The 23,597-nt window shown below is 42.7% G+C and overlaps 2 protein-coding genes across 2 annotated transcripts in view; one reads left to right on the forward strand and one right to left on the reverse strand.

Annotated features, from left to right (window-relative positions):
- LOC100745873 overlaps positions 1-23,597 on the reverse strand; it is a 70,077-nt gene that overhangs the window by 34,778 nt on the left and 11,702 nt on the right. The window lies entirely within an intron of this gene.
- On the forward strand, positions 19,753-23,154 carry LOC117152293. Its single transcript, XM_033323476.1, has 3 exons — positions 19,753-20,480; positions 20,886-21,245; positions 22,103-23,154. Exons 1-3 carry the CDS (start codon positions 20,303-20,305, stop codon positions 22,204-22,206), a joined length of 642 nt encoding a protein of 213 aa, XP_033179367.1. The 5' UTR covers positions 19,753-20,302; the 3' UTR covers positions 22,207-23,154.

The raw sequence follows: 23,597 nt of genomic DNA on the forward strand, positions 1-23,597 counted from the left end.
TTACGTCCACGAATTTCCAAGTATAAGGATGGAATATAAGCCGATTAGGAGAGTATAGAAGACAACAGAGAATATAAAGGACTGTACCTAGATGAAATATAATCAACAACAATTTCCATGAAAAAATTACAAGCTTCGCAAACTTTGACAGATTTCTTCGAATAACCTCCTTTTTCCTCTACTATGTATCTTTTCTAGGAAATTCGAAGGTTCGTCGATCTCTTTTGCGTGCAAAACCAACGACGGAAAGATTCAATAGAAAGCCGATAACTCATTCTTCAAAGTAAACAACTTTATTCGCGTTTCTCTTTGTCTCGTTTTCCTATACTATGTGACCTGATTTCGTAGTATGACAACTCGTGCATTCCCATTATAGCGTCGGAGGGTCGTTTAACGTTTTTTTTTTTTAAATTACGCTCTCGCACCGTTCTCCAAAAGAATACGTTGGTCGAAAGATTCGCGACACGGAAAAACGAGAACGGCCGGAATAGTAACGAGGCATGGTCGCTGGTGAAATTAAATAAAGTTTATTTGTTTCGAATAGAGGTTGATTCATAGTTGGTAGCGGCGTCAGAATGTAAAAGCTCGTATATAACGGTCGCGCGGTTCTAACGAAATTCACAATGCGCCACGTAATTTTTGCACCATTCGTCGCCTGGCACTTTGATGTACCTAAGAGGATAAGACCCAGAAAACATTCTCTGGAACACCGGGAACAATAGCGCATCGTTTGTCCGATGAAAATTACAGAGCGATGGTGCCCGAAAGGAATTACATCGCGTCGCGCGCTGTGGAAATACGAGACGAGGCTGGGGCTTTTTCATAAATGAACAGCTGCATCGGTTTCGGTTAAATTCGCCGCTTTGATGTTGAAAAAAAAAAACAAATATAAAAAATGGCGTGTTACGGAATCGATGCTGCTCTCTTTTTAATATTTGATATTTTAAGTTAATATCTTTACTGGAGAGAAAATTGGAAAATGGCCGATAGTTTGAAACGTGATCAAAGAAAGCTCGATATTTCGGACTAGGAAATTTCACCGCGGGTACTCCGAAACGCGTAGGAGATACCTATATTTTTATATAATTAAATACCTTTTCTCGAAAAAGTTCCACAGACTCGAATCGATCGCCTCAAATTTTAAATTAAATATCATTGGTCGAATCGATTTTATCCGAAGCCTTGCTTTTTGCGGACAAATTTAAAGTCCCCGAAGAATATTTCTCAACAGCGCGGTACGTGGTCGTAGTCTTATTTATGCTTTTAATATTTTCATTAAAATTTATAGCGCACGACTTCGCTGTGGCAACCGGCCGCTTTAAAATAGATGCGTGACGCATAAAAACTTTTGACAGTTTGTATGGAGTTCGAAGGGGAACACGATGTGCATCGCCAATTTAAATTAATCTGGAAAATGAGAAAGAGGCTGTTCTTTTAAACCTGAACGAAGGAGCAATGCGTTCCTGGAAAATAAATACGAATTTAGAATATAAATGACAAATAATCGATCGTCGCCTTTTCTCTACCTAATCCGTCACAGTTTCGGACGTTGAAACGACTCTTATTCGAATCTTTGGATTCTCCAGGAAGAATCCTACTATCCTAACAAAAATATATAGCGAAGCAAAAATTGTCGAGCAACTTGCACCATCAAAGAACAGAATGCTAAAATAGTCGCAAGTTCGCAATAAACTTCGATAACGGCATACAGAATTAGTCAACTGAGAAGCTTTGAACGTTCCGTTATTGTGTGTGACACAATTTTGAAATTGGGTTGAGGAGTTCTGTATTCAGCCAGCATTTCAAGGTTTATCGTCGTCCCAGATCATTAAACAGACACGTGTAATGCCGAGAACGGGTAGTTAATTTCTCTTTTAAACGCATCATTCGCTTACATTTTGAATCGGACCTTTATCGTTAAAATTATTAATATATAATATATATGTATAAAATCGCGTTACGTTCTGCGTTATTTTATCGTATCTCAAACGCGGTCGTGTAATTGACAAACCGCGCTAAACTGAATATTTTAGAATTACAATGTGCAGGGACGGTGAACGGATAAAAGTCAGGTTTTGAATACGATAAAGAACGTAATATACATATTTCTTGAAACTGCTTCGACGACGAATGTTAACAAACCGGCTAAAGCCGGGATTTCCTACGTGCGTCCAAGGCGCGCGTCTGCATCAGGAACAGAAGCGATCTTAAACCCGAATCACACGAGTTACGCAATCTCGCTACGACGTGACAGCGAACGTCTGACGTACGCGTCGGACACATTTGTACTTGTACCGTTACAACCAAGAATCGTGCTTTGTTTTCGCAGCGTCGTGTGATTCTGGTTTAACGCTGCTTCTGCCCTGCGACGAAGACACGCGCGTTCGACGCACGTAGCAAGTCTCCCGTTGCTTATTGTCCTACAGCTATGTTCCTTCGTCGACTCGATCGAGTCAACAAAGTATCCTGTAATCGCCTGCAAATGGCACTTTCGCTATTCCAATTAACCGGTGGATAGGATCGTTCGAATAAAGGAATATTCGGTGCATCACGGACGAAAATGTATCGACCGTATACGCTGCCAATAACTACAACGTTTCAGGAACTCCTCTAATCTCCAACTCACGACCAAAATACTCCGATAACGCGATATCATAAGCTTCGTACCACCATAATAGCATGTAGCATAATATCCTATCAACGCTCCTGGATGGCTGCACCCTCTCCAACAACACCATTGCCTTTTACCGTCTCTTTCAGCGGGAAAAATCTTCGAAAATCTTGGAAACGAACAGCACGACGGTACTATCCGTAAGCCGATACATCAAACGATACCGCAAATAGCATAACATTCCGCGTCCATTAAGCCCCGTAGCTGAGCAAACAGCGGCAAGCAACAATCGGTTATCCATCAGAGCTGGACGAGAAAGCACGCGAGACAATTTTTTCACCAAGTTGCAGGCAGACGGTCGATGGGATATATAGGTGTCGGCAGCAAACACGGAACGCAAGAGCGCAACGCGATAGACTATTAGAGGAGAAGACACGTGAAAGAAAACGAAGAAAGGGGATGAATGTGGGATGGGAAGGGGAGGGGTGAAGAGAAGGGAAATAGGGAGCTAATCGATACGACCTGTTCACGGGACGGGAACCGGCCAGACTGAACGAACCTGCTCGACCCTGCAAAATATTATTACCCGCCCCAATGAATCCGATCAGTTTCCGGCATTGCATAAGCCGTCATCGACAGCCGGACAGGACAGAGGGGATAGAGTGAGAGAAGAGAGATAGAGGAGAGAAACGGATAGATGAATAGATAAGGGAGCGCGTAGATACACGCGCGTGTAGATTAACACGCGGATCGATCGGAACCCGATGGCCCTCTCTATAACTGCTGCATATCTCGGTCTTACGCTATCTAAACAACGGAGTGTTTTTGGTCGCTGAAAGAAATTCATCGGAAACGAATGAAAATTGTCGATAATCGAGTTAAACGAAAGAGCGCGTATTGCAACAATAACGTTGCGAGCTGGAACACGACTCGGAATTTAAGAGAGAGCCTGTCGTATTTATAAACGGGGGTGTACATCGCGCGGGATTCTTCCAAGATAAACGTATTATTGATTTCGGCAGCGATTTAGCATTAGAATTGCATCCATTGGACGTGGAACGTGTGGTGGTTCCACGATCAGCGTATTCACGTTCAATTTGGTACACGAATTGGTTGGATCGAAGTACGAGCAACGATCGGCTAGTTGGTTGGCGAGGCGTGTGCGACTTTATTCCGCGTTCACCCTGGCAGAAGCACATTATTCGCGTAATCTAATATTTATTCGCGACATGGCTGTTTGGCGAAACGCGGTAAATCTTTATCTCGACGCACGTATCGCGCAAAAGAGAGAAGCTCCGCTGGTAAACCGAACGTGAGGCCACTGGAAATCAGGCCAACGATCAACCACGAAAAACGCGCTGTCCGATAAAAGCGAAAATGGAGCAGTTCTATCTCTGTATCTAGCGTGATTATTCATTCGTGCATATGTCGAAGAAGAAACGAAGAAAGTTTCCAAGGAAACGTCGTAGCTCGGCCATTTTATACTCGTTCGAAATTCCAACAAAATCTTCTCTCATTTTTGTTGCGACTTCGCGGACAATTCATTGCACGATGTCGTTCCAACAAATGGCAGACTCTTGTACGTATCAGCTTACGTAAGTTTTTCAGCTGTTTATGGATAAAAAATTTATCGTTCAAAAATCGCGAATTCTAAACGATCCAAGATAAAAATTTAAGATTTCGTGTTAAATATGAAATCCGTAATCTTAGTCTCGTACTCTCTCTTTGTTCTTCGTGCTCTCTCTTTCTAGAAAATAATAGGATCACAAACAAAACGTTATTTATTTATACAGTCTACTCGAGGAACGCGATGCAAATTTGATTCACGACTCGATTCGAAAAATTGCAAGAATTCTCGCTTTCGCTTATACGTTCTTAATTTTCCGTAATCAAATCACGCAACGATACGATTCGATGAAAACTGGAAACGAAAACTGTACAATGCGCGACCAATTGGTCGAACAATTTCTATATATGTAGGTACGTACGTACATTCAATTTGCTACAACTACGCGGCTGTTACCAAACAAAACTGTACACGAATATTCGTATTTGTGCTACGAAACCAATTAAATATAGAACTTGCCGCGTACAAAGGCCAATTTTATTAACGCGTAAATGGTACGAAGAAAAGATGACGAGAATCGACAAAATTGACAGAGAAAATTGAAATCGTTGGGAGGAGGAAGATGGAACATTGAAAAATATTTGTTCGTAAGAAGTAGATATCCTAATCGATTTTCAATATTTGCATCTCTATATAGATATAGCTTCATCCTCGTATCTGCTTTACACGTTACATGGTGGATCATATACGTTGCGAAGATGGAAGGCAATCGACGCGACGTTAAGTTGCACGCTAAGCGCGACAAAATTTCTTTTCCCTCTTGCGCTTCTCCCTCGAATCGAAGCAGGGAAATCTGACTCTGAAATCAGGCTTGGAAAATTTCGAACAACGTCCAACGAACGCTTTACGTTCCGTTTTACAAAAAATCGTCGAAAAGCAGTAAAAACGGAAGCTAATGCTACTTGCGCTAAACTTTGAGAAGATAGCTCGCAACCGGCTTACGCAACCTTCTCGCGATTCCGTTAATTCTCTGGTCTGCGATCGGTACAAACAGTGGCACTGTGGCATGCCCAGTCGTAACTATTAAGCGTAGATTGCAAAACTCTTTCGCGGATAAACGCTCTACTCGGACGCGCGATGCGCTTTTATTTGCGCCGGAGGTGGCTGTTTTTGTCATTTTGATTAAAACCGGCTGGCAGGGAGAACGAGGGTCTGCGTAAAATCGGGAATCGTTGCTCGCGACTTTCGTCGCAAACTTCGCACACTGCGCGTATTTTTGCGCATGGCCTACTCGGCCACGTTACTCTGAGCCGTGTATTTGACGGGCGAGAAGATAAAGCGGCCGTTTGCTTTTCCTTTTTCGGATTTTGCACGAATTCGTTTGAAATGTCGATGGAAATTTGATACTTTGAAGTTCGTTCTCAGGATCCGACTCGGCTGCGTGGTTCGCGAGGATGTCTTGCTACTCTTTGTTGGTACCGAGTACGAGGAAATTGGGAACGAGGAGGATATCGCGAGCCTCGATCGAGAACAAAACAGAGAATACGCGAAATGGAAAGAAAAATACGCGCGGTATTACGAAACGGTGCAGGATCGAAGGAAACGCTGAAACTTCGATGAACCATCCGCTCGTACTAGCGTACGAACTCCCCGGAACTTCAATTTATACCTTTTATATGTATATATATACCAATGTATACCTATAATTTATACCTATTATACGTGCCAATTGCTTTGCATTGTTCGCGTATCCTACTCTCGTGATATTTAATCCCCCTTTTTTATACGCGATTTTACAGAAGATAGAGCTGCACGCATAATTCGTAACCGTACACGCCAAGTGTACATAATTGTTTTGAAATTGCGGATATATTAATTCCACGATTTTATTGCAAGATAATTAAAAGAGATGTCACCTGTCACCTGTTGATTATCTTTTTACGCACACTGCTTCATCTAACAAATATTGCTAACGAGTATATTAAGTCTGATTATGACAGATACGCGACCTACTTGTTCCGCTGCTTAAAGCACGTATATTACGGCTAATTAAGGACATCCAGCGTTTGTAATTTCATTTTTAACACTCGGATTGCCGGCCATGTCCGCGTTACCGTGACACGTTGGATCTTCAACAAAAACAAAGATAACACGATTGCTCTTACGAAATCTGACGTTGTATTATGCAGATACACGCTATCGGCCGTCGTCTGCTTTCTTTTCTAATATCAAATTACAATTGTTTCGTATATTTAATGGTAAATTCATGGAACGTAGGTGTCAGGTTAAATTAACATATACCGATCGCGAATGTTTCGAGATGCAAAGGTAGGAAGAAATTTTGCGTCGAAGATTGCGATCAACGCGCGTTTATACGGAAGATGAATAACGTCGATCGTATCGTAAATAAGTATACGTGGCTCGTGGTAAATTTCTTCTTTTCCAACGTGGTTGATAGATTAAAATTTAATGGTACCGATTTAGCGGTATCGGGCAACAGGATTTAACAGATTGGAAGAGCAACGTTTCACGCGTTAATATCTTCGAGTTGGAAAGCAACGATCCAAACTCTATTATCAGGATCTTGGCGTTGTTTTCTCGGCGTAGAACGCTCGTTCGATCACCGTGGCACGAAATTTTTTCGCTCGACTCGACTCGACTCGATTCGCGGCTCGCGTTTGCCCCCGTTATAAACCTGTCACCGGGACAAATATTACGTCGATAAAATTTCACGCGGTGTGACACTCGGCCGGATTGGTAATCATTTTCTCGGGAACTTTCAACCCTGAATACGAGTATCCTCGAAAACACGGTTGGCTGTGACACGGTGAGGGGGTACAGAGGAGCTCGTATCACTCGGTACCAACGTACGAGAATGGAGAGAAGTATTAAAAAAAAAGAAAAAAAAAAGGAGAGCGAGAGAAGAGAAGAGAGACAGATGGATAATAGAGTTCCAGTGTATGCGTCCTGCTTCTATCGCGAACATCACACCCCACGAATATATGGACGACCCTGCACGCTTCTTCGAATGGGTCTCCTATCGAAATACATGGCCGTTCTGCACCCTCTTCCACGCGCTTTCGTATAGAGCGAGCCATCTCTAAGAAAGGGTTAAAATTCACTTTATGGCCATAGAAAAGAGCAGAGTAAAAGCAACAACGAAACAAATTTATCGTGCGCGTCGTATAACGTTGGAAATTGTTAATTGGATGGAACGTCCGCTCGATCGCGATTCTTCTCAGGTCGCGAAACTATCTACGATGAACAATTTACTCGACCGTGTATTCGTCTCTGAGGAAAAATCGGGCCGTTGGAAAATGTCTCGCGCAGTGACTCGCGCTTCTCCTTTTCTTCCGGCAGTTACGTCGCACAGGTTTATACGAGCGTAGACCAACGGGTGAGGGCTTGCCGCGTCTCCGGCGGATTTTCTCGTAAAAAGCGCCCTTAAAGACGGCTCCATGGCTGGTGGCATTAACGAAATGTCGCCGTGAATGGGGAGCCGCGGCGCAACGGCCTCGGCCGTCTTAATGTCAATCCTCAAATGTCACGTAACCATCCGAAACCGGTGTCCTTATCGTTTCGACTCTCCGGAGACTGGCGGCAATAACGTTTCGACACGAGTCACGGCACCGTGTCTCCGAGCCGAAGGGCTGCACGGAATAACCAGCCAACACGCCCACGACGCGTTCATTTTCTTTCAGTGGCTCGTTATTCCGGCGAGTGGCCCGTTCTCGCTAATTGGATATGTATCGCCGTTGTTTGCCGCGCGACCTCCTTCGACTCTTTCGTTCCAGCCTCGTATAATGGAAAACGCCGCGAGTTTCGCGTCGTTATCGATGGACCACGGTCGAACGCTGATTTTTCATAAGTATAAGAAACAGGGTTTCACGAGATCGACGTGTACATAGCGAGCGAAGGGAAATGGCCGGTGTAAGACCGACCGTCGAGAGTTTCGCGTCTCGAAAATTCATTTCACCAAGGTTTTCTCCTTGATCTGTGAGCTATCTAAGCTATACGAGAATTAATCGACAAAGGTCTAACGCGAACGCGGATGACCGGAATCGAAGATTTGTTTCAAAATCGACCAACGTGATCGTAGACGTTGACAATCGTGTCATCGCGAAACAAAGGTCTTGAAATCCGTTTCTCGATCCGTCTCTATCGATATCAATACTCGCGAATAGGAGCGAGAAGCTGAGAGTATAGCGTTACGTGGATCAGATTGCCACTCCCTTGATTCGTTTGCACCGCAATAGGATTAATACGATGCACCACAACTATCTACTTACGCGTGCACACACCAAATCACTGGCCACACGCACAGCCAAAGATACGATTATACGTCGTGGCAGACGGGCGTACACGTATTCAAATTCAAGTTACCGTCGCTATCTACGGGACAGACGACGCCCTGTAGCGTGGTTAGCCGCAGACTCGGTACGCACTTCCACCGATTCTCATCGCTGGTTACGTAATCCTCTTTGGATCATGGATCTACTCTTTGATCTACGTGGACCGTGGATCCAGTGGATCGTGCATCTTCTTGTACCATCGTCCGAGGCTTTGTCATACGTTTGCGTTGGTTAAGAAGCGGATAGGTTTCTACAGGCTGAGTCGAGAATCGTTTGAAAGATACTTTGGTTACCTTAAAGATTACGAGACAAAGAAGGATATCCTGTATCTTTGACGACTCGATTCATATATCGAGGGCGTTTATCAAGAAATTTCCTTAATACTTAATATCGAGACTCGTATATAAGACTCAAGGCCATCTCTACCGAAAGGAACCAAATATTTCCTCTATAAGTTTCTACCATGTTACGTCGCTGTTAACATATTGGAATAACAATTACAGAGAATTGGTTTATTATTAAAACACACATCGCGTTGTTTCCGATATTACGTTGATCGTCGAGGAATTTTACTTGCTGAAACATATACAAATAATTAAAGGAAGCGAACCAGAGCACCATATGGTAACGTGGTGTAAAACTTGCAACAAAATTTTTTCTCTTAATCGCAGGAAGTAAGACAGAGAACACGGAGATTCGATGGATGAAATCTCCGCGGCTGAATGTTCAATGGTGGATGCGTTTGCTCCTTGAGCAGTCAAATTTATCAAGAGCAAAACGTTTCGAAGGAAGCTGAAAGCAAAACAACGTAGTAGTATATAGCCGAAACAGATTTAGTCGGTGCGGCTTATGGTGCAAGCCAAGCCTAAATTTAGCACCGATTGACGCACGGCACGAGTTTTATCGCTCGAACTCGCATCGATGCGATCGATTTTCACCGGTCGAACACCTGCCTCGAATATCGATTTCGCGCCACCTATATATGTATACTTGTGCCGAAAAGTCGGATATACATTACGATAAATTTCGTGCAATGTAATGAACGTACAGTTTCGCGCGAAAGCAAAACCCCAAAAGCCGAGTCGAATCAACCCACTATCGATACCAGAGGACGCAAGAGTTTCAGTCGTGACTTTAATTCGTCGTTTGAGTCGTACTTTGCTTTAGAATATTTCGTTTTAATCCGCATTCGGTACTTTGAACATTGCCGGTGAAGTCTGTGGCAAGTTAGAGTTCGATAGTACGTTTGAACGAGGCACTTGGGTGTGTGGCTACGAAATTAGAATACCAAAGCATCCAATATCTCTAACACGTATAATACAGCCAATGCCGAGGTAGCTGTAGCGTCTGAGAAACGTAAAACTTGCTTCCGCGTGATCCATCCAGAGGCAGAGCGGCAGGCTAGGGATGGCACTATATGTAAAAGCACAATTCACCGTGAAAACGTCTTCTAGGAACGTTTCGCTGACGTCGTACAATCGGCCCGATCTTTTTAGTCGAACTTTCGTCTCTCGCCTGGAGGGACGTCTTTATTTCCTCGGATACTGTCGATAATTTTACGGGCTTTCGAGTCTGGCTGACATCGGGAGTTAGGACGGGCGTAGATATAACCGGAAGTATCGGCTGGCAATCTCAATACGTTCCGGCCGCCGTTCAAAGACGTATAAATCGCGAATGCAATGCGACAGTAAAATCGTAAATGGCTGCGCGTAAAGCTCTCTCGATCGACCGATTAAATTCGATTCGATTTCCTGGTGTTACGGCGTTAAAATATTCCACCGGTGTCGCACCAGATTGGATCGAAATAAACCGACAGGGATATGCAGCAAGTATGTGAAACGTTCTGCTCGACGCTTCGAGGCCAACGATTAATTTCGAAACGCGTTCGACGCTGATGCGGTAAACGAGAAGAGCCTGCAACAGGAGTTTCCGATCGCCTAACGAAGTCGTTCGTTGGAGTGAAAGACCTTGTAACTTGAAATACGTTCGGAAAATGAAAATCTAGCTTCTCGGAGTATCGGTCTTTTTTCATTTCCGTCTTAATATTACGTGTGAAACGGAACACCGAAATACGATTGTATTCGGTAATCCATTGGTAGCGTACTGGTAGCCCGTACCACGAGTTCGACTCGAATTACGCGTAAGGCAACGAAGGCGGCTCTAAAATGTAACGCGGGTTTATAATTTATTACGTAACCGAATATACTTTGGATAATTCGGTACGTATATCGATTGGCCGTCGTTCTTTAAATTGCCTCTCTCATAGTAGTTTCAATATCGGATCGACGTCCAGAAGTACCGGTAAGTGGTTTCTAGATTTTCGAATAAAACGATATTTAAGAGATATAGAGATATAGAGGTACGGTATATAGGATCGCCAAGTCGTTCCAATAACGTTACAAAGGATTAACTTTCCAAAGGATTTTCCATTCGATTTATAAAGGCAAAAATAAAAAATACCATGCAACCAGTTTCGATCTACTTCTCGTTCGTTTTCTATTCGCTATTCATTTCGTATGGCAAGAAACGGTTTGCAGCTGATCTAGCCGAAAAGCCGTAAGGTAACGAGTTAACTCCTAACCACACACGCAAGGATCCCCTATCACGATCTTTCCCCCGGAAGCGAGAACCCTATTTTTGCCTCTCGAATCGGCCACTCGTCCAAACAATCGGTGCTCGAGCAAGCAAACGGTGTACCATGGTTTTCACCTTCTCTCTTTCTCTTCCTGTAGAGTGGCGTGATTTCTCTCGAGCATCCGGTCAAATCCGGCTATTTAGCATCGCTGAACTGGCGTTAGAGAATTTCCACGGGCATGCCGTCCTGTCGTTGAAAATTCCGCCGTTCCACCGGTTCTGGAGGCTGACGTCTACGCCCGATGTCCACGCGAACGTCACCCACGTCTTATGTAAATGGCCGTATAATATCTGTACGGTTGTATTCATGCACGACTCGCGTACACGCGCGAGCTCGTCGACCGCTGCTGAATATTCAGGCGAGCGTGCAAATATCCAACGGACGTTTGAAAACAGATATTTGCCTGGATCGGAGCTTAATGTCCCTTTCGCGCGGCTGGAGTACGCCAACTTTCTCGAAGAGCGCGTTAAGCGTCCGAAGAAGCGTATTTTCTATGAACAAACTTTCGTTCGAATTCGCGTCGAATCAACGTCTTCGCGTCGCACGAAAGTCTCCTCGCCCTAAATCTACGTACACTTTCCTCTTTGATTTATCTCTATTAATATTCGACAGAGGCAAAGGTTATTTCCATTAACTCGGTCGATAATTACTCGCCGTTCTATGAACGTCGTTTCGGAGCATCGTTAAGAACATCGAATCCATGTTTAATTCATACTCGACACGTTCGAAATGAATCGAGATTGGTTCAACTATTCTCGCGATATTCCTACCACCGTACACAATGCTCCCTTTCTCATCGGACCGAATTAATCTCCTTGACTTTCAGCGTTACCCTTATCAATCCACGATATACACACAGATAAGAGCGGTGGGATTATTGCAACAGCTGCAACATCGTGTACCATTTATTCTCCTTTCCCACCTCGGTCTTTTCATCGCGCTTCTTACCACCGGAGAATTATCTATCCTCGTGTTTCTTTCATCTTTAATATCTCTTCATTTCGCTTCCGGCTAAGGGAGATAGCCAGCGAAAGAACAGTATCGCGTTAAAGCGATTGCACCCTCGAAAGACTACGAATCGTTAATCCTCGAAATTGAGTTTCCCGCTAACTACGCGTGAGTAACATTTCGCACCGTTTCTTTTCCCTGCTATTCTCCTATTTTTTTCTTTTTTTTCTTCTTTTTTTCTTTTTCTATTACCCTATCTGTAATCAAAAACCGCGTGTTTTTCGTGACTCGTTCGCCAAAATATTTAGCTGCTCGCTCGAAGCTATTTATCGTTCGACAGATAAGTCAACTTTTGCAAAAACAAATTTGCTCGTCCATATTGTAATAGCGGTTTATTCGCGAAATTTTATCGGAGAATAACGCCGTTGGAGCTAAACGAATTTCGTTTTCCGTTTTATTTTTTATTCCTCTCGCGTCGATAACCAGAGTGTAACTACGCGATAAATAACTATCAGAGAATCCTAGAAAATATAGGACATTTCGAAGCCGTAGTTTATTGAAACAAAGCAAGCAGTGGAAATACATACGGCTGACATTTTTCGAAATAAGTCCCGCTTTATCATCCGATAAAAAACGACGTATTGTGCTAGCAAAAGCTAAAATCCGCTTAACAACGATACGCGTTCGTACCTAAAAAGTCGTCCAACTTGAGGTACGCGGATCAATCCGAAGAATCGACTACTTGCCAGTGAATCAAACTTTACCTGATAAAAATATCCTGTCATTTGGCAAGAAGCGTAAAAATAAGTGGAAAAAGAAACGACCAAAGTCACGAAAATACACTCCGAGATACCGTGACGTAGAAGCAACTCGAATCGTATGCTCGAATACCGAATAATTACACTCTCGGTTACGTTGCAGAATTTATTGTTTCCTCAGAGTACTGTCTCGACCAGCAGCCTCCCCAGGATATTTCATTTTTTTCCGCCGCGCACGGCTTCGCTAATGAAAAAATATAATTAGCAGACACGCCCAGACGACTGGTGCGGTCGTCTTAATTCGCCAGGATGTAAAGCGAGCAGGCATAATCAGCTTTTGCTGCCCTTTCACGGCAAAGTTTGCTTATGTTAGACCGTTCGTTCGGTCCCCGGAATAACTTCGATAAACATTTCGACTTCCTCCTTTCCCTCCACCCTCGTTCCGTTGGTTCCTCCCTTTAGAACTGGACGCCATAAGCTGTGCACGTGGACTACACAGCCAGCCGTTGCAGTTGTACCGACTGTTTCCAAAGCCGGAATTTTATAGCGAAAGAGAAGGGACAGTTCTTACGTGGAAGGATCCAAGTTTCGAGTATTTCTGGCGCTATCGTCAGCCAATTTTGCCACGCGTATTTCATCCAAACGTACACTTATTTCGCGAAGAAAATTATTCGAACGGACGTTTAGAAAATACAGTAACAAGTTCAAAGACAAGGACGGTGTTTGCGGCTTCGACGATCAACAGATCATGGAAATTCGGCCACTAAGATAGCTACTTTAAAATAAGAACAAACTTGGCGAGAGTCGTCTCCACTGTTTTCCACATTCGAAACGAACAGTCGTATTTCAGAGGCCAGAAATGTCGTCGAAAAACGCGTTTCAAAGCATTATACGGGCGACCGATCGATACAGATCGATACAGATCGATCCAGAACGACGAGCGTTGTCTTTTCGCCGATTGTTCGCCGGAATTGCGGCAAGCCAACGCGAACGTCTCGCTTTAGCGAAGCATTCCGTCAAATTAATGCGGCGATATCAACTTTCGAAGTTTTCAAGCAGCGGAAATGCAACGGGGCCGGCAGACAGCGGTAGAAGCACGTCTGGGTCCGAACTTTGGAAACTTCTGGTATCCGCGCATTAATTCGGACTCGAACAATCGTCCTACGAAACCGCTGTCATTGAATTTCATCTGCGCGAATTTCAAATCGCGTTCGCCCAACAGCCGCTCCGTTTCGCAGAAAACCACCCGTTAACGATGTTTAAACGACCCCGACCCGAGACACGTGATATTTCAAACAATCGCATTGTTCGTCTTTTACAGGCCATTTAACCGTGAACACGACTCGAAGCTCCGGCTTCGCTTGTAATACATCCAGACCACATACCATTCGGAGTTCTTGCCTTCGGCAACTCTTTCGTCGGCCTTTTATCAGCCGATATCATAGCTGTTTGTGCGTTTGCGTCAGCCGAGCACGATAATTGTTTAAATATCGTCGAGCTGTTGTCGGCGAACGCTGTGTAGAGCCGACGATGAATCGTTTCGGAAAACTGGCCGAACGACGATAAAGATCTTATACATGTTCATGTAACATCGAAGAAGAATATTTTCACTTTTTCACGTCGACTTCCAGCGACTCAGCAGTGGCGATAATCTGCAAATTTACTTTGCCACCATATCGTAACGATAATTGGTCAAGTTCTCGACCGATTGGTCGATCGACCGAATATTATCATCGTTATTTCTTCCGTTCGTCTAACTTTATGTACATTCTTCTATTATCCGATTAATCGATTTCTCAAGCTTTTCTCTGCTTTTTACCGAGGAAAATTCGTCACCTGACTCGTTTACTGCCGACAAATTTACGGCTTTTTCTAAAGTTCTCCGTCTGGGTCCTCGGTTCTGAACTCAAGTAGATCTAGCCAGCCAGCTATAGTCGTAGACATCTGAATGCGACACGTGTATGGCTTCGTCGTAAGCGCTTGAATAATCTGACAGACCCTGTGTCAGGTAACGCATAAACACAACGAAGTCTTGTCGCAGATTCTCGAGAAATACTTCTCACAAATATACTCCCTCCGTAATGAGTTCTCTATAGCTAGACGAAATCTAAATACAGTATCATTTTCAGAGTCACGAAGCCCAGATCGAAGCCTACGAGAAATCAAACACGCCAAGGGGCGAACAAATCTCATAGAATTCGATACATTGGTTTTGTATTCTGTCTTATCCCTGAATATATCTCCGCGTTCAATGAGAAAGTTACTGAAAAACGTAGAAAATATAAAAGACGAGTATTCAGATGGATGAAATTCTGTGTCTGAATATTAGCAAATCGAAATTGACCGGCTAAAAATAGGTATATGTGAAGCGTCGGTACGGTTAGTGTTAAAGTCACTTCCACTGTACTTGGTTCATTTGCTCGAACCATACGGTCACCTCTCAAATATTTGTAACAGCTCTCCGGGTGTACTAGAACAGTTATCGACGTTGCGAAATGTACGCGCAAGCACACCTACGGTGTGAAACTGCGCTGATCGATACGCGTTTCTCGATTTAAAGTAAATATAACGCGTTCCTGAAACGCGATATTAATTTCGTTTGGAACGAGATCTATACAAAGCCATCGTTGTTCCGGCGATGTTGCGCTTGTATTTCGCCGCTCCTTTGACCAACGATGTCGAAGGACTGGCGAATGTCCCTGTACACTCTTTCAAGGATTCGTTAGAATTACCCGGATCGAAATGAAGGAAAAAATATTTTAAAAATTATTTTCATTAAAAAAACCAACGATCCGTGTTTGTTATAAAATATGAAAACGTTACGCCAAAATAAGCAATTACATATTTAATTATTATTCATTGAGTTTTTTCATCGCTTTGTTCCGAACTTTCGCCGCATATATAACAAATAAAATTGATGAAAAATTTTCATAGAAATACTGCCGCAGCGCGTATTTTAAAAAGCCTGGAAAAACATAACGATAGAACGTAACGAAACGAAATAACGAAATAAATAAAAAGATTTGTCACAGTTTTGAACATTTTCGTTTTGTTTATTCAATCACGAATACTCGGTGTTGTCAACGTTTCATTGTACAATCTGAATAAAATAGCATATTTCATCTTTTTCTACTCTACGATTCAGCTTCTAAAATTAATTCTCGTTCGATTCAATGAAAATTTTATATATAAATGAAATTTCTATAAACTCGATATCGTAACGTTTATTTGTATTGGAATTAATGAAACCCGACATTTTTTCATGATATTTCAATTAGATATATCCTTTGGTTTAATTTTATACATTTTCCTAAAATCAGTGAACTGCAAATTGTTATAAATTGGAAATCGATAACGACAAAAGCTACGACGTTAATAATTCTCGAGTTAAATACTCCTGAAAGAATAACCATAGAATCGAATACTACCAAGTGTCCCTCTAAATACGAAAGATTTCTGTTTTTGTGGTACGAGCTCTAAGACTTTGCACCGTGCTCTGATACACGTCATTTTCATACGCTTTAATTATATTTAACCTTTTTGCGAGTGGAATACGTTACTCTGGAGCATTGCCGCGGGCCAATTAAGTTACACAAAAGCAATTACGAAGAGAGCTACTTTAAACTCGTGAATGTATCGTAGGTTAAAAAACCATTTTAATGGGAGCAGTTCTCGTGGCGGTTGCCTTCTGCTACTTTCCACATCACGGTATCCTCTGGCTAGAAACGCGACTAAAACAGTTTTCGAAAGCAACTCTCCAAACAGAAACGGTTAACGTTCTTAAACCCACTAAAAATGGACAACTACAAACGCGAAAGTATTTTTCTTGAATAAATCGCAATAATCAACTAAAAGTCAACTTTATGTACGTTGATATAACGTCCATACTCGAAACAGCAAAGACAGTGTGAACAACCTATATATACATACAGTTGTTCTTAATGACGTTCGAAAAGTGTCAACAACCCCGTTGCTCGAGACTTCAAGACCGAAGAAAGGCAGCCACGCGCCAGCGATTCCATGGTTGGCGAGCACCTTGTCCAAGTCGTCCGGCAAAGGAAGAAAGTGTTTTTTTGCGCTGTGTTTGTGATCTCATTGTCAGTGAATCGACTGGTCGAGCAACGGGGCCAGGGGCAACGAGTCAGACTCGAAGAACAGAGATAGAGAGGAGGAACAAAACGGATTGGGTTCTCGTATATTTAGTCACGGTCCTGAACGCACGTGTATCTGGAGCCATGATTGAACGAGCGATGATATCATCGGCACAGTACACAGCCACACAGGGAATTCCCTTGTTTCTCGTGACGCAGAAATAAGTTCCTATTGGCCGACCTATTTGCCTACTAAGTAACCGTTTACACGTTGCCAGCAAGGCAAGAGGAAAAACGAGAGAAAGAAAAAAGACGCGAGAGAATGGTATTGCTTCTAAAAACGCCATTAACGATCATCGATTATAAACGAATAAAAGTGACCAAAGAACGATATAACGCGTATTAAATGTATTACGCGTTCAAGCCTTCTTCTTCTTATTCGAGGCGTATTACGGATTCAATCTAATCTCAAAGTCAATTACTACAAATTAGTATCTCCATTGCAACCATGTTACACAAGCAATTTCTCGAGATCTCTGTGTACATAACGCGTTCTGGATTAAGAATGATTCAGAGTTAAATTGTAATAGCTAAATTCAAAGTTGCCTTCCAAGTTCCAAATCTGCACATTTTGAACGCTGACTAAAGCGAAATTAATTTAGGGCGGTTTTAACGGAAATTACCGAAAGCTATCGCTGGAATCGCAAATTTTCGAGTTGCTCGTAAAACCTCGAGTAATTCGCCGCTCAAACTAGTCGAACATTCCGAGATCCACCGTGCCGTTAGGTGACTCGCTGAATAGAACAAAGTTGACGTCCTACTCGCGTACGTGTGCATGCGTACGCGTGTTTCAAAAATATAAATCGGATAGAAAATCGCGGATAATGACGGTAGATCGGAGAGTAACGTCTAATCTACTCTAAATAATTTCTTGCGAATCGATTTGCGTAATATGTACGTAGCGTTTGTCGCGAAGTATAAAATATTTGAAACTTTCTCTACGTTTTTAAAGTTAGAGCGGCTACAGCGAAGGATATTTGTCAAACACAATCGTTACATTATTATTTAAAGGAAACCGAAGGCAAAAGAATTGAAAATATAAAAAGAAGAAAGGGCAGAGTTTTACGATACGATAAAACGAGCCTGATAAAGGATACTAATGGTCTGCTATAGAGTTTGTACCAGACAATTTCGAAGTTTACATGCGAGTTAAAGCGTCACTCTCTTTTTGTCCAGAATTGTCGTCGTTGCGAAAGCTGTCTCACAATTAACATACAATTCCGTCGAATATCTTGTACAACTTTCGTACGATTCGTAAAAAGATCGGAAAAATCCAATGCCTAGAATCCTTCGATCGGCTGAAACCTAACCAAAAGATCCGTCGACGTTATAAACCGTTCGAACTGAAGTTTCGAGCGTTCAAGCTCGAACACGATTCGTCCGGAGCCTCCATTTCCATCGTGCAATTTCGTAATCACCGTTGTTCACGGAATGCATAATAAATCGAGGGCCAGTCTGACAGTCGCTAGTCGGAAGGAATGCCCATCGTGCCCGTGGGACACGCGTTGCAACGTGGCGCGGCGTTGATTGTTCCAGTTGACATTTCCGCAGCGTCTGTGCGAATTACGAAAGTTTGGTCTCGCGTCTCTACCCGGTTAGACTGCGGCGCGCCGTGTGACCGCGTTTTTCGAGTCGAAAAATTGGGTTGTTGGCCGGGCGCGACTTCGTTGAAGATAGAAAGAGAGAGAGAGAGAGAGAGAGAGAGAGGAAATCCCGTGGACGGTGTTTAAACAACGGAGAACGAACGGAAGTAACATCTGCGGGCTCGCGCGCTTTTTTCGGACGATACTTCGGAAGTGTTGATTTATCGCCGTTGCGTTCGTCATTCGTCACAGCACGTGTCTCACAGTTTCGTATACATATATGTATATAACACCCTTTCATTTTCTTTCTTCTCTCCCTTTTTTTACGTAATTAGCGACGACGTTTCGATGAAGAGCGATGTTTGGGGTTCGACGCTTCGTCGATCGCTTAATCGCGAATTCAGATTTATATCTTTCGAATATAACGAATACATATATGATATCCGACCAATTGACGAGATACGTTTAAAAATCATTTCCGTCGATTTAAAGATACGTTCGATTCGACTCAGGAATATCTCGAACCCACTATCTCATATCAATTGACAACGTTTGACAGAAAGGTAGTCAACTCGAATCCCTGGTATTGCCGTTTTCAACTTAATAAACCGATAGTCAATCAGCCAGTCGAATACCACGCTAGTAGCATTATCATTTCAAATCCGAATATCGGAGTATATCATCCGGGCGCCCTGATAAATCAAGTTAGAACGCCATAGATCAACGACGTGCGAGCCCAACGTTTTGCGAAATAGCAGAATCGAAGAGACTCGAATCACGCTTTTCGCCATTTTAAATCCGGTCACAGAGATTCGATACGAGGCAACTTGAAAAAATTTTATTTCCGGATTAATTCAACGAAGCTAGATTAAAGATAGGTATTATTAAACTTTCATACTCCACTGGCACTGTCATTTTTAAATACCATCTCTTGGTAAGTTGAAGCAATACTGTGCGAAATATCATAAAGAAAATAAATATTAATGAGCTTTAGCGACAAAACGTCGGATTAATAATCTGCGTTAATTACCATATTAATTAGTATATTAACTCTCGTAATACAGCTATGAATTTATATCGCGATATAATTATTTTCGAAAAGGGAATTATTGGAAAATTTAGACGATTAATTTTATTACTCGGGGTTCTCGATAAAAATGTTTATCTTTTATGGATAGAGCTGCGAATTTTTTTCTTTGACTATTTTTGCAAATCTCAATTTCACGCACATTCAAGTTCTTTCACCTCGCATCGGAGTTACTACGCTCTACGTTGATCTATCTCAAGAGTAAAAAAAGTGAATGAATAAATCCTTCCGAATTGAATTAAAAGAGTCTCTAATTATGTAAAAAAAGAAAAGGAAGAAAATGAAAGATGACGAGGGAAAAGTAATTAATGTACAAGCAACTTTCCGGAGAAATTTTCTTCTCTAATTTTCTCGACCGAGTCATCTATAGAACTGCTCCAGTCTCTTATTACATCATCCAACGCACAGCATCGCAAAAGATAACAATTTCTCGCATATTCCCCTTACGCGATTTTCGTTCCTAATCATTTTCCACTTTGATACGTAACTTTTGATAGCGTGACTTGTCACGAGTGGCAAAGTTTAATATTTCTAAGTGGTTTCCGGCGAAAAAAAATGTGCAGTTGGACGGTGGCAGGGAGAAAACTATGTCGAACTGTTTCGTAGCCGAATGCTCGGACGAGAGTGCACGCGACCCAGCTACGACTTCCGCCTTGGATCGTCCCCATTTAAATGCATTGTTCCCTTCCATTTGAGATGCGTCGCTCGATGTGACGCTTTAGGAGATCAAAGATATGCGGACAAACGAGGAACGAGGAAACGAAAGTGCCGCGCCGAGCATCTGTCTGGTAATCATACGGCCATCGGAATTTCTCCACGATCGTCCGGCAAAATGCGTACGAATTTTCTGCTTCTCTGGGTCTTCGCGTTTACAGAAAACGAGAAGTAGGAAGAAGCAGTTCTATCCTTTTCTTTTCGAAAAAGGAATAAAAGTAGTGAAAACAAGACATGGATTTATAGATGGCCGACGAAATACGTAGGTACGAGAAATCGTGAAAAATCGTTTGAATTTGTAAAAATTCATAAAATTGATAAAAAACAGAGCCGATTTTTCGGTCAAATCTGACCTATACCTTCTTTCAAATGTATCTGCCACTGTTTGTAAAGGTATCGCTATATAGTCCGACCATCATGCTGAAATTCTACGTGCATTCCAAAGTAATCGCGATCCAACGATTTCGTTTGTACGGCAGCGCGTGCGCCGGAACTCTGCCAATACGGTCTAACAATTTCCAACGGTTCCCGTTCGGCGCAGCTAGGCCACAAGGGTGCACTCGAGGAACTAATTTTAGTTTTAAGTAATGGTGGCGCAACACGCGGCCCGGCCAGCCTCGTTACGATTCCTGGAAGGTCGGTCGAAGTCACGACGACGAAGGAACCCGAGCGAGTCCAAGTGTCGTCTCCGATCCATAAACACTCGAGAGAGAAGAAGCTTGTAAAGACCGGTCTAGAGGGACGGTCCAAGGATGAACGGGGTGGATGGGGAAGGGTTGCAGCAGGCTGGAATGGTGCATCGGTTTTTAGGATCGTCATGGGAGAAGAAAAGCTCACGGGTACGACACGCTCGTTTCCCTCGCTGGACCCGACCCCCATCTCGAAAAGAGTCACCGGGGACTGCTTCCGGCTACTTCCTGTCTACGTATCTCCACGAGCAAGCCTCGGTTTGTTTTATTCGAACGTCGAGAATAACGTCCAGGGAATACCGCGTCGACGAATAAGTTATCGCCGTAACAATAAGTTTTCGAGGAGTTAATTGAAAGAATACGATGCATCGACCGATGCGTGGTTAAGCATCGTGGCGATCGGTCGAGACACGCGTGTCGTTGATTCTTCTGACGCAAAATATTTGGTGCGTTTAGGACGAACGGACCGATCGATCGTTGGCACCGAAGCTTAAAAGAATGTATTCTATTATCAACATGGAAATGCATCTCTAGCGAAATTTTCGAACAAGCGGATTGATACGAAAATTCGTTCAATGTGTTTGTAACTCGTTAGTGGAATACAGCTTTTCTGGATTTTGATTCGACGAACGAGGCAACGTTCCTTGCAATTAATTTAATTAACATCGATACGACTAGGGACAGGGTATAACGTTCCTCGCGATACTCCAAGGAGGAGTGTCGAATGTGTGTCACCTGCTTTTCGTTTTCATAAGAAGTTTTTAATTAACAAGAACTGTAGAACCGTGATAGAACTGCAAGATATTGTATTTACAACCTTTATCTTTAATAGATAATAAATAACCTATAACGAACCTTTAATAAATCCTTGATAAATCTTTATATAAATAGACATCTTCGATAAATAATATCTTTGATAAGCGTGAAATATTATCACGTACGTGAAAACGTGAAAAGCTTTAATCTGTAACAACTTGTTTAATAAGAATTTCATTCTTTCGTTGCAGAGCTTTCGGCGAGAGTTCTCGTGGACGTCGACGATCGTTGTTTCTACGTTCTAAGGTCTACGTTCGGTGAGTTAGAGCTCCGTAGTTGGAAACCTGTTTCGTAATCAGACGATATTAGATCGATAATACGACGAATTCTGCATTGTCCTATAAACTATAGTACCTATATACAGAAGTACATTCGTCTGTGTACAACGATCATTTAGCTGCTAAAAATTCAGCATTTCCAATGAACTCGTTCTTGTAAAGTATCCATGTTTCATCGTCTGTTACCGTTCGCTCCCAGAATGCTTCGTATTGGCAACGAACAGACGAAGCGAAGGACAAATGGTCAATCGATCCGCTAAATTCCCGTCCGTTAGTTGGTGCAGGACCCATTGGAAACACAGTAGAACGAATCCATTATACGAAATACCTCTTATCGGAACGTTCTATTATTTCGAATAAAAGCGGGGAAATTCTTCGGGTTTAATCGACACCAGACACTCTCGTGCCGACGTTGTTCCGTTACGACAACCGAGAAAAACCTAAGAGGGAAAATAACACGTTCCATCGCTGCCTCGGCTCAGGCATAGAGGAGACGACAAGGTTGGTCAAGGAGTGGCGAAGGGCACTTTCGAACTCGGAAGGGTTTATCGCGTATAAACGCGACGCTGCGAGGCACTTCCACTCGGCACGTTTACTGCTGTCCAATAAAAAGAGTCAACGCTCGATCTGGTATTGGGGACATTCTCAAATGAGATCGTAATTCTCGTCCCCTCGCTACCCTCTCGGAGACACGTCGAAACGGCTTCTACGATTATCGCGAGAATCTTACGCAGGTTGCAAGCAGGTTTTTAAAATAGTACAAATTATAATTGCTTGTATATTTTTGTTTCGCTCGTCTTCCGGCTTTACGATGATTTCCGCTCACAGAACCGCTTTACACAAAACGGAACTAAACATTAATGCTGAAACTTTGAGACTCGGCGCCTTCGAAGGACTCGACATTCGGGCAAGGCCATTAATGACCGTTCTGTGAAACGACGTGATAATTCCATGAAATATCAAGTCCACGCGTAGTGAACGTTTCCAGAGATTGTTCGTGTTGTTGGAAGCCAGAGTTCAATCTCAAATGCCTTGATTTTCCAAGAAAATGTTCGCAATTGCGTATAATGATTTGAAACGAAGTCAGAATACCGATAGTAACAAGGAAAACAGATATTATTCCATATCCCACGAAGCGTACTTCGCGAAAGTAATTTATGTATCGTGAACATGGAACAATTTTAGCGGGAATAAAAGGCAACCTCAGCGAAGTCGCTGTACGTTCAATTATTTCAAGTGGATCTTAAAGTACAATAAAACGTTTTTTTTTAGCGAAGCAGCGATATATCAAGAATATCAACTATTTTATACCCGTCCGTATTGTCCGTGTTCTTTGACAAAAAGAATTCCTTTCGTTAAAATCCGTGAAAGGATAACAACATAAAGATAAGTAGCTTTTATCCGTCGT

Source organism: Bombus impatiens, unplaced genomic scaffold (assembly GCF_000188095.3).
Source record: "Bombus impatiens unplaced genomic scaffold, BIMP_2.2 scf_1055, whole genome shotgun sequence".
Classification (NCBI taxonomy): Eukaryota; Metazoa; Arthropoda; class Insecta; order Hymenoptera; family Apidae; genus Bombus; species Bombus impatiens.

What these genes read in the sequence shown, in the direction of transcription:
- LOC117152293 (XM_033323476.1), top strand. Translation starts at nt 20,303, where the DNA reads ATGCTCGGACGAGAGTGCACGCGACCCAGCTACGACTTCCGCCTTGGA. An exon ending in CCGCGCCGAGCATCTGTCTG is followed by an intron (nt 20,481 to 20,885) that starts GTAATCATACGG and finishes TTTGTACGGCAG; the next exon opens with CGCGTGCGCCGGAACTCTGC. An exon ending in GGGAGAAGAAAAGCTCACGG is followed by an intron (nt 21,246 to 22,102) that starts GTACGACACGCT and finishes CTTTCGTTGCAG; the next exon opens with AGCTTTCGGCGAGAGTTCTC.